Here is a 12,357-nt window from a genome sequence, read left to right as displayed (position 1 = left end):
CATGGGGCGTGTTTGAGTTTCCACCTCTTTCACATTCATGCATTAAATATGGTTCAACAATCATACTCTCAATGACACTCAAAACCCCTAACCCCCCCCCCCCCAGCTGAACATTTCCTGGGAAATTCCAACCAGGAATGTATTCTTGATGACAGAGCAACGGCAACAGCTGAGAGGAAAATCACTTTCTAATGAACAGCACGGAAATACAGTCGAGGCTTTGTCTTCAACAATCGCTTGTTCTCCACACTTTCTGGCTCTTACTTGGGAATGCATGACCTTGTTGTAGTTATTTATGGAACAGTTTAAGGATTACGTGTTTCTCCCCGGGTTGCACAATTTGACAGAACGCAGAGGAATAAAAAAAAAAGCACTTGGTGAGAGCATGCGGTGCATTTAAAGACCATGTTTGAGAATGTGTGACTCCCAGTAAATTAAGCGCAGAGTTAAAAAAAAAGAAAAAAGAAAGAGTGAACTAAAGTTGTTGTAGCAGAGATACCCTTAATAGCTTCCCATAATACGGAATCACCGTGGTAATGGCCTCTTCAATAGCTGGCAATGAGTGGGGGAAAGGCACCGTTTAGATAGCGCTTGGTTTTAATTACCACTGCAAAGCAAAATCGCGGGATGCAACATTTCAAAAGATCGGACGGGAGGAGGAGGTGTAAAATGTTGACCACATCGATGAGCTCACGCTGCTTTTTTTATGTTTTAAGTTGAGAACTCTCCTGAGTTCTTTTGGCACAAGTTCACAAACGTTGCTTTCATAACCTTGGGCCCTTGTGAACAGTATCTAGCGTTGTGTTCGATGGAACAGTGGACTTTTATCAGTTACCGCTGGCAGATGCACGCTGCATGTGAACTTGTGACATTGCTGGTGCTGTGATCTAATTATATCCGTGTACCACGTTGTGGGAAAGTGTACAGCGCTCACTGCAGATGCTCGGAAACATCGGGGAAAGGTCTTCGCTTCTGGGTTAAACTTGGGCAAGCAAAGGGCTCATATCGTCAACCTACAGGGGCAGAGTACCATTGCTGATGGATTCAGTATTTCCACATAATAAGATATCTGAATGTGAAATGCTATATGCACATACTAGAAAATCTGTAGTCTAAACATAAATACATTAATCCTAGACAATCCAGCTCAATTCTATTCTAAGGGAACGGTATTTATTTATAATAAAGCCTTCCCAGCACTATGTAATCTGGAGATTAATCTCTATTTGGCTAAACTGACATTATAAGGGATCCTAGTACCATCGATTAGAAGACAAACAGTACAGACACAAATAAAAATAGCAGTGGAAATGTGTATGCCATCATCTGCAGGCAGATTGCAGCCCTCTAGCATTTAATTGATACTCAACACACACACACACACACACACACACACACACACACACACACACACACACACACACACACACACACACACACACACACACACACACATGATCATATGTGGAAATTATACAAACTCATAAAGCAACACACAACAATGCTGCCAGCGCCGAGGGGCCCATACGCCAATCCCTACAGTGTGGTTGGTGAATCATTATATCCCACACTAACTGGTGCCCTACCAGGGAGTACGGTTTTAATATAGCTACTCCCAGTTGGAATCGAGCCCCATACTGTATCAAGCCATCCGGCATCACAGCTGTCTGCTGATGCAGCTCAACTCTTTTTAGTTGCATCACTCAGGCAGAAACGTGTCACTCTTCAATAGCAGTTCCTCACGGCGCGAGTATCCTTGAATTGAGCCTTAATAACCCGAGATGTTTCTCAAAGAAAAGGCTCAGCTGCTCTATGCTGTAGAGGGGTGCGGTGGGTTTTTTCTTTTTTCCTTTCTTCCCCCACACAGTTGGCCGTGGCAGCCAAAAGCTTCTTCTGTAGATGACATGTCGGAAGAGACTGCAAAGCCAACACTCATCCACCGATTCCACAAACTAATTGTATAAACCAACCCACGGAAAGATGTGCTGCGTGGCCTCTTCACCCCACACTCACTTTGCTGGAGTAACACTAAATGCCCTGCGCCTGTCTGATGCAAACACGTCACAGCTCATAAAATATCTCTGCACAAGTGCAGCGCACTCACATCTGTATGAGGCAGCAGGGTGGCCTAGTGGCTGAGTGGTCATTTGTCCTTCTATGAGGGGGGGATGCACATCTTGGAGAAAGTAGAGCCGGGTGAGCACTCTGACCTCAGCGAAGCAGGCAGGTGCATAGGAAGAAGGAATACATGGATACATATAGCCTAGCAGATTTTTTTTTTTTTTTTTAAATCACTCTGGCTAAGGATTAGTGGGCTGGCAAACTTGACCAAACTGACCATTACAGAGCATCTCCTGTCTATCCTGCCTCCATGTCTGCCCTCCTGGGGTACATCATCAGCTGTAACATGCCTGCTGCACGCGCACTACAGCCTCGCATAGCTTTGATGTTGAGCCGATCCAGATCCCATTCGGGTCAAGTCCAAGTTACTGTAACACATTTCTTTAGCAGGGCAGCAAAGGATGCTGGATCCGAGCCGACTTTTAAGCACGAAATTATTTCGGCGAGCCTAAATATTTAACAGGCGGCCAAACAAGTAGGTCAATGAAATATTCATCTTATCACCTCGTATCTGTCAATGTCAAAAGCAGCCGGTCAAACATGAGGCGTAAGGATTTTTTTTTTTTTGACAGGCTTGTAAAACTGCGCGCCGATAAAGCAAATCGACCGATGTGGAAATCCGAAGGAGAGCAAGCAACACAAAAAAAGAGAGACTGGGGGGGTGAAGGGTGTCGAAGTTGGACACATCGCACCGATCGTGTGTAAGAGGTCGCCTGCAGGCTGTTAATATGAAATGTTCCCAGCGCTTCTGCCGAGCCGAACACCGAGCGGTCCGCCTCCCTGTAAGTGAGCCCCGTTCGGGAGGAACAGCACCGCGAACAGCCAGGGGTTTAAAAAAAAACACACACACACACATGGTAATGAAAAAAAATGAAGGAGAAATCCTACCTGACGTCTGTCACTCGTTAATGCATGCGACCTGGTTTGGATGTAGGCTGGGCGACACACACACGCACACACACGCACACACACCACAAGCGGGTCAGCTCAGCCTGCCTGCCTCCTCCAAGCCCCTCCTCGTTACAGTGGAGAGAGACAGGGAGAGGTGGGGGACGACCGCATATCTATGCGCCGACAAAAAAGAAAAGAAAAAGGAAGCGGCGTCACAGTCAGGTTTCTGATAAGCATAGATGTAGCCGGATTACGATGGGTTTAAGGGGCCTGATGCTGATTGAGACACACGAGCGATCCCGCGAGATAAAATAGACCCGATTATCACGCGACGCGTTGAAACGCTAACGAGGTTTGAATGAGTCGTCTCTTATTTTGAAAACCTTTTTAAACGTCGACTACACCTGCCGGCAGTCCGTGCGTCGGTGCGCTCCATCCCGCCCCGACACAAGGTCGATGGCATACGGAAGATGATGTTGGAGCTGGTATCCTGTCTACAGCAATACATAAATATATAAGCAGCACATGACGAACGAATCCAGAAAAAAGAACAGTATGGAGGGGGGTTTGGTTGGTTTCTGCAAGATGAATGTGATTTCATAAATCATGTTAACTACAATAAGGTGTGTTTGGGTTCATAGTTGTGCTAATCTGTGTGGTAATTAGAGAGTATAAGGTTATCATTCAGACTAACCTCTCCCTCTAGGTTACCATTTCAGTGGGTGTACTGTTGTTGTTTTAATTTGAGCGTATACTGCCCCCTAACGGAGAGGTTCAAGTATGCGTGCAGAGATGAGCTCGGACACTGAAAAGAAGAAGCTGTCAATATCAACTACATATTTTACATATTTCATTATTAAAGCATCAGGTTCTTTAATACGAATATATATATATATATATATATATATATATATTTATTACTGCATATGCATTCCCTCTTCTGAATCTCAGAAAGAGCTACTTCCTAAAAATCTATTGTTGAAGGCAAGCTAACAATGAACCACGACATTTAAACCCTTTCTTTCTACCAATTAGTACGAGTGTTGAAAATAGAGATAGTATAAGTAATATTTTCAAATAAATAGAGTAACTATTTGTAGCATCTTTGTATTTGACCTCAAATTCATTAAATTCTCAGGCATTTGGTCTGAGAGGTCCGAGATGTTTGCGAGGTCTGCGTGAATTACTGATGTCACAAAAAAGTTTTGGCAAAACATTTCTGAGAAGTGCCCCCCATTAAGGACTCCTTCCTGGTATATTATTAATGATGTTAGCACTGACATCACTCTGTATCTTGGTGCCTGGTAACACATGGTTACCAAGTTACTCCACTTGAACCTTGGACAGGACAGAGTAGAGCTTTTGTTTTTTTGTCAGGATCCATCCACTGTCCCTTCCTACTTTTCAATGAGAGAAGGAAAGCTAGGGGACAAAAGTGAAGGATCTGTCCAAAAACAAGCAGAGCTGACACAGGTTTGTTTGATTATTTATTTATTTGTTGTCGAAAAGGGTTTTCTTGGGATGATTATAGAGTAAATGCCAAGTTAATGCTGTTCCAGTAAAGACCCACCATCAGGGACACTAGGATTTAAAGACAGGGGGGGTTTAGCCTCCAGGAGAAGCACACTTTCTTTGCGCTTGCATCATTTTAGTACTGTATTATAACGACACAGCCAGTGAATAAGACAAGCTAGTAACAAGTTAAAAGCAACAGTCTTCTCCTATTCTCTTCTGTTGAACAAGAGTTACTGTAATGTTACCTTTTAGACACATTAAAGCTGCATGCTTAGAACAGGCCCTGATTATGTAAATGTGTCTTAAAGTGATACCGTATCTAATTCCTCTCTCCATTAGATAAGCCGCAGGTCTAAAGAATGCACTTTAATTACTACAGTTACTGTAGATTGGTTCAAACAGAGTGTGATTTTCTGTCATAAAGTATACAGTAGAAATAACCAAGACTGATTTTAAAGGTCACAGTGAAATCTGACAACATAAATATGAACTTTACCCAAATAACTGTATTTTGTATGTATTTATTCTGTATTATTTATTCCAGCAAAATGAGGATACAGTGTCTGTAAAAAAAAAAAAAAAATAGGCTTTACAGAAATGCTTCCTTCTAAAGTATATTCTTTCTACAGACTATGATGCTATAAACCTAAAACTATATGTATACGCTTTCACCTGTATGAGATTATTCTGAAAATAAAGACGCTCCAGCCCCCCTAAAATATGCCTAACAACATCACTGCCCACTGTAAATTTCATATTTGGTGATCATTCACAAAACAACTGCTCCGTGTGCCGCCACAAGAGGGAAGCACCGACATGACAATGTTTCAACAAAGGTCGAAGACCGAAGGAGCAATGTTCAGTGTGGTTATATAAATACATTTTCTCCTTGTCCTTTTTAACACGGATGTTGACTTTTCAGAAGCCACTTCTCTGATAAAGAGACGTTCTGATCTGCCCCGACAACACAGCAGAGCTTTGGTGATGGTGAAGTGTTGGCTGATGAATGAATGATTCAAACAGGGCTACATGGATTTTTGTATAAGTTATAAAGAGATTGGCCGACGGCTCTCCTAAACAAACTGTTTGGCCTTTAAGGTAACAGCACTTGGCAAATGTCCTTACTATTGTTGAGTTATTATCTTATCAGCTCAACTTGTTTATGTTCGGAGAACAAGGTCATACGCACCGTCTCATTTAAATAAATGGAAAGCAAACATAGGAATCAAAAGCATGCCATTTACTTAAAAACAGCTGTTCACTTTCAAACTACTGAGCTTATCTCACTGTACAGCGGTTACTACAGGGGCATTGAGCTCTGTTGTGGTTTGGATATTTCCATGGGAACCAGCGGCCAAGGAGGGAGGGAGGATCGGCACAGGGGGGGCGTGCATTACATCCACTTTGTTTCCTGCTTCATTTAAACTGTCTTCATTGCTCAAACAGCCACAGATGTGCTGCGTCCTGACAACAGAGAACCTCCATCAGCTGTCGAGAGAGCCTCGGAGATTTCTCACCACAGCCTGACCTTTTAGCTGAAGCCATCAGTCCATCCTGTTCAGGAAAGCCTTGTGGATTATCCATATTTTCACAACAAAAAGGTAAGAAAAGTTGATGCTTGAAGATGATATGTCATATGATTCTGTGTAATTTCAGAACAATAATTTTAGTTTTTAATTTCACAGACTTTCCACATTTCTACCAGAGGACCCATGTGGGTGGTGGAGAAGATCCGTGTGTCAGTGGAGAGATCGAACCTGCCCATCCCGTCAGCGGAGCTCAGCTTTAAAATCGGGGACATCATGTTTGGAGAAAAAGACGACAAGCCCAAAAGGATTTCCCTCTGTCCTAATGTCATCACCCCTGACAACATCCCGGAGTTCTGCATCCCCCCAACAATCCCGTCCCTGCAGGAGATGAAGAATACAGAGCCGGGCCGAGCTGCTCGCCTCGGCAAGGTGTCCCCCTGTGAGAGGGCGAGCCCTGAAATAGAGGTGACGCATTACGAGGCCATGAACCCGCACATTATCCAGGTGGAGAGTGTGGATGAGAGCCCCTACGACGGCTGCAGCGATGAGGAGACCACCAACGCGGATCCCCAGAGCCAAGCTGCCCTCTCCCTTCCACACATGGCCAAAGCTCAAACCTGCTACGGCTTTTGCACTTTGCTGGAGAGCCCCCACACCAGGAGGAAGGAGTCGCTCTTCCACTCCGATCCCGGCTCCTCGCCCCTGCTGCTGCCCAGGAGTCGATCCAGCGTGTGCTCCAGGATCTCCCCGGCCACCTCGCCCTCCTCCTCTCCCTCCTCATTCAGCCTCAACAGCCTGACCTCCAGGCTTTCCCCGAGGGGATACACCCTGAACTGGCAGGCCACTCTGGACAGCGATACGACTTCCTCCACTGAATCCTCTCCTTTCAGCTCGCCGCTGCTGACCAGGTGCCCTGCCAAGTCTTCCCTCTTCAAAGCACTGAGCCATGAACTGCTGTTGTCAAGGAACATGAGGAAGGCAATGGTGTCCAGGAACAATTCCCTGTCCACCGATGAAGGCAGCTCCACCGACAACAGCCCCAATGTCATGAGGAAGGCATCAGATGGGTTAGTTGAAGGCCTGCCGAGCAGCCACAGCCTTGCACCCCCCAACATCTTCCCCACGGACTTGACCTTGCACAGGGAGAGGGTAATGAAGGAGAGAATGGCCCCCATAGGGAAAGATGGCAGCCTGAGACTCTCGGCAGAATACTGCCCGGATAACCAAAGACTACGGGTTCGACTGATCAGCGCCGAAGGCCTCTATCCACTCTCCGTAGACCCCAAGATTATCAACTGCAGCGTCAGCCTCTCTCTGGTGCCAGGAAAAATCCAGAAGCAACGCAGCACAGTCATCAGAAAGAGCCGTAATCCGATCTTCAATGAGGATTTCTTCTTTGATAATATCTCAGAGGAAGACCTCAGCCAGCGGTCCCTCCGCTTTAAAGTGGTGAACAAAATGTCCACCCTGAAACGGGACTATCTCCTGGGAGACTGCGATTTGCCTCTTTCTAGCATTGTGACATCATAAACATAAGTACTTCCATAACTGTTTATTTATGTGTTGAATTATTTATTTTCATTTTTGTACTGTAAAACAGGATTTTATAATGATTAAATTATGGGAAAAACTGAGGGTGTTTGTCTTTAATACATTTCAAAATAAGACTATGTTTTTTATTCTAATATTATAAATAGTGTCTAACAGTTAATTTCAACATGTTAATATAATAATTTACAGCTTTTTGGTGTATTAATACGGCTGCAGCATCAGCTGGCCTGACACAACTGCCATCTCATATTTCTCTAAGCCTGTTGTTTTCTTCCTGACCTTTACAATGATTACAAATATCACGAGAAACCAGAAACCTTAGAGGGGGAGTTTTCACCGTTGAGTATGCATAATTTTAATCCGTGCAACAAAAGAAACTCAATCTGTTTTCCTTCTACAGAACTGTTATATTTCATGACAACAGAATAACAACTGAAGCTTGAAGAGAAATCTATAAATTGATTTAAACATGGCAAAGTTAATGTAGATATCTAATCAGCAAAACCTTTTTTCTCCTTATTATTTACACCATTCATTTAGCTAACAAGATTTCTTCCAAATGACTTTTACAATATGAAAATAATTTAGGAAGCTAAAAGGCTGAATAAAACATGATGAATTCGACTGTGTATGAACTCAAACTACATAACAAAACCATAACATACATCTCTCTATGCAATATACATCAATGTTTACCCAACTGAACAGAGCAGCAGCCCCTAATGTAGACTCCAGGCACTTATATCCTGCTGCTTTCAGCAATAAAGATCGGGCTTAAAAGCACCGGCAGCCACTATAACTCCTAGTTAAAGATTAATAGGTTTCTAAGGGCTCAGAAAGGCTCTGATATGGGACTGGCAACTGCTGCTTATACAGTATATAAAAGAAAACAGCACAATAATGTGAGAAGATACAAATAAATTGCTATTTCGCAAAAGCTACAATAGAATCCTGCTGGGAGACCGGTCTTAAAGCTGAACGCCTATAATGACGCATGCTTTATAATGCAAATATTTGACGAGATTTTACAGTTTGGATTGTGCCATTGAGGAAAGCCTTTGGACAAATATAGCTCATGATTCCACTTTCAATTTGAAGAGATTCAGCGTATCCGCAAGGAACCTGCAATCCCTCCTCGATTGTTTTGATGGAAATAAAGGTTTGTGTGCTTCTTCAATGCAAGGCCCAACGCATGCTTTTGTGCTACTGTGCTACATAGGAGCGTCTCATTTCCTGACAAAAGAAAACACATACACATCCCACGCAGACGACCTACATTTCTCAACAATACCTGTCTGAATGGGATGTGTTTCCGGATCCTGAGAGGAGGCTGATACTGTTGGACACTTTTGTATTGAGTGTTGACTCAGCTGTGAAATACCCTGTAATAAATGAGAATTACCCGTGATTCCCCTTTGCTGGTCAACCGCTGATAGGATTCGGAGGGATTTCCACTGATTTATCTTCATTCAAAAGAGGCATTGGTTTTATATCGCACGGTGGTTTACAGGAGCATTAGGGCCTTGATCCAAGGTGGAGCTACACATACAAGAATGCTATCTACCAATGGGCTTGGGCACTGAATAAAAGCATCACATAATGGCTTGTTAGCAATTCATATTACTCCCGGAAAACGGCTAACAATGTATGTTCAGTCTAACCACAATGCTCTTTCTCTCCATAACTATCATGTTATTGGTATAAACATACGATTTATCTCTCACTAACCTGTTTCAGCAAGAAATACATCATAATCCAATTTTATATTTGCCAAAAGACTGAGAAATGCAACCTGAGAAATGGAAACATGCGACCGTGTACACCGTTCCAGTGTTTTGGAGTCACTACTGATGACATGAAGTGATTTTATATTATCTGTAGGAAACATCTGTCTCCCTCAGAGCTGTGCATCACGAATGCAAAACGTCCAATGGGGGAAGTGCACTGGCTCAATCTCAAGTGCCTGAAAACAGTTACCTGGTTACCTCCATTCACCAGGATGTCTTTGACAACTGACAAAGTAATGAGCTGGAAATGACACAACAGCTACATTTAACAAAAAATGATCAGCTTTCTATTTGTTGTAAAACCCTATTCGGTGTTTTTCTTGAATTGGAAAGAAATGCCAGCTATCCCCTTCGCCTACCATATCTCACTTCCAGTGTAAACGAGTCTGTTCAAACTCGTTTCCTTATCTCATTTTTCTATTTTTCCAGGCACCTTAAATTGTGCCAAGACATATACCATGCACCGTAAATCGTCACTGTAAACATGTCTAACCGACGTCGTCACCGGTGGGTCCTTGACCCCTCCTTCTTATGTTCTCGGGGTAATAACAGCTTTAAAATTGGAGTGACGAAGGCTGGTGGGCCTCTTTTGTCATTTTGTGACCCGCCTCTCAGTGCAATCAATCAAATATCCTGTGAGAAAAGTCGTGTTGCATAGGCAGGATGTTGTCAGGACAATGTATTCTGATGTCCAGCATTGATAGAACAGTGGGGAACAGCTTTTGAATGGTGAAAGGAGTGAAGCTCACTGAACATTGAAAGAGAGCGTCTTTGTCTCCTAATAATCTAGCATCCATATTCATATTGACTTGATGCAAGAAAGGTAAATCACGATTTAATCTCAACTTTAATCAAATGGCTTGATTAAGAGAGGTCAAAAAAGATTCCATGATGTCAGCAGTGATGCTGTGAGTGATTTGTTTCAGGGACACGACTTTATGGCCCCACTCTTCAAATTGGTAAACACCGCCTTCAGTGTTCAGCTTTGCACCAGATTAGTGGAGGAGTCGTGAGCGGGCTATGTGCCGTATTTGAGCTGCGTCATTAGGCAGTGTGAGGACACATCATGGAAGGATGAAACCAGACCTGACTGAAACAGACACACGCGGTACACGCACACGCACGCACACACACACACACACGCACACACACACACACACGCACACGCACACACACACACACACGCACACGCACGCACACACACGCACATTGGATGATGCTTCAAATTCACTGGAGTCTGCAGTACTTCATTAGGATAAGACCAGGGGCTGCTGGCCAATAGAGGGTGCTGAGGCACCACCCTCCTTGGGCCACACACACAACATTATTATTATTATTATTATGATTATTAATAATAATCATAATAATAATAATAATAAATAATGATTTTAGTGACACAAGCCAGCTACCGTAAAGGTCAGTGCTGGTGTATGCAGGTAAGATATAAGAAACTGTCAGTAACAGTGTGTAATGTTTAGTTCTTGTATCTTATGCTGTTTTTCATGTTTGTAAATAGCAAGGATTTAACACCATTATTCCTGATTGCACTTCCTGTTTTTTTGGTTTTCCCAACGAAAAAGGTCCATAGAGGCATAGTAAACGTGCATGTTCTTCTTCTTCTTCTGTTATTGCATTACAGGACATGTTAAACTGTTGAGTTTTTCAGCATTATTTCCTGTCGGAATAAAATAAATGTGATTAGATGTGGCACAGCACAGAAATGTCCAGCAGTGGGTAAGACACAAATATAATAGTCAGCTTGACCTAAAACCATTGAATGACAGAGTGCTTGTGTGCTGAGATGATTGGTAAAACCAACAAAAGCGACTTTATGGTTTCATTGCTCAGAATATTTGATTTGCCTAAATATATCCATCCTTATTGACATTTCCAGTGTCACGGTGACCATTGAGGTCATCGATTCTGCCGCCGTCTAGTCAGTTACGACATCTTTATTCAACAGTGGCACAAAATCAACCTGATGAATCTGCCCGACGTATTGTTTATCTGTATAGAAATTCCCAGTTCACGATAAGCCCGGGGAACAAATCACGCCGTATCTGCACGTAGCAGACTCATCACTTAGCCCGCGCACCTGCCCTGTGTTACACCACCCGCCCACTCCATCACCTCCGCCTCCTGCATGCAGCCGAGTCCAAGCGTGACCTGTTGGGTACATAACAACCAAACATACTGTAGGTGGGACTTCCTCACATCTGATCGCTCTTATATAAACAGGACCGACGTGTGAACTCCCTCGACCTTGCTCTGTGTCCTCGGTGCTGCGACTCCACGTGGAGGTTGAGCAGGAGGAGGAGGTTTGATTATGTCGACTGCGTCAGTAAAGAGTGGAGGCTAACAATTCATCATGAGGCCTTGTGGAACACACCGGTTGCGTGTGTTATTTCTGAGTGATAGCTCTGATCACACTCGTGAACAGGCGCATGGTGATGGGATGGTTAAATGCATTAGAACAATCAGAACAGGATAGTCTGAATAGTTTGAATAGCCATTAAACAATTAGGCAGACAGTCTGCTATTCCACAGGTCATGTAACAGGTGCTGTTGACTTGTTTGATTAAACTTATCAGCAAATGTGATCACAAATGTGGTGATTAAATGCACATCATGTTATATAAAATAATAACTAGCGGTTCCTTCATTTATTTTTAAAGTGAAATTGTGATAACGTCGCAATGACGAGCCTTATCCGAACTGGAAGCAAAATGAAACATGTGCATGATAAGGTGCCGTGCACGGAAAGATGACACCGTCTTCCTGCCCGCCTTTCTGTGTTTTTTTTGCCTCTTGCAATAGCGCTTCCCACTCCCATGGCAACGAGGCCCGGCTCCAAGGGAAACCATGGAGATCCTGCCTTTCATGTGTGAGATGCTTTTATTTCGACACATGAGTTGATGGAGGCTGTCCCTGTCTGCGTGATTCAGATGCAACTCAGCTCCAGT

At 43.5% G+C, this 12,357-nt stretch overlaps 2 protein-coding genes across 2 annotated transcripts in view; one reads left to right on the top strand and one right to left on the bottom strand.

The window, feature by feature from the left end:
- tln2b (talin 2b) overlaps positions 1-3,141 on the bottom strand; it is a 67,816-nt gene extending 64,675 nt beyond the window's left edge. Inside the window, exon 1 of the mRNA XM_084017702.1 lies at positions 3,010-3,141. The gene's annotated coding sequence lies outside the window, so the exon portion shown is untranslated. The remainder of the gene's footprint in view (positions 1-3,009) is intronic.
- Positions 3,142-5,987: 2,846 nt separating this feature from the next.
- On the top strand, positions 5,988-7,690 carry c2cd4a (C2 calcium dependent domain containing 4A). Its single transcript, XM_084017634.1, has 2 exons — positions 5,988-6,128; positions 6,213-7,690. The coding sequence occupies exon 2, from the start codon at positions 6,240-6,242 to the stop codon at positions 7,584-7,586; it is 1,347 nt and encodes a 448-aa protein (XP_083873760.1). The 5' UTR covers positions 5,988-6,128; positions 6,213-6,239; the 3' UTR covers positions 7,587-7,690.
- The last annotated feature ends 4,667 nt before the right edge of the window (positions 7,691-12,357 follow it).

This window comes from Eutrigla gurnardus (genome assembly GCF_963514095.1).
Source record: "Eutrigla gurnardus genome assembly, chromosome: 9".
Taxonomy (NCBI): domain Eukaryota; kingdom Metazoa; phylum Chordata; class Actinopteri; order Perciformes; family Triglidae; genus Eutrigla; species Eutrigla gurnardus.
The sequence above is the reverse complement of the archived record's forward strand: the minus strand, read 5'-3'. Positions and strand labels throughout refer to the sequence as shown.

What these genes read in the sequence shown, in the direction of transcription:
- c2cd4a (XM_084017634.1), top strand. Translation starts at nt 6,240, where the DNA reads ATGTGGGTGGTGGAGAAGATCCGTGTGTCAGTGGAGAGATCGAACCTG.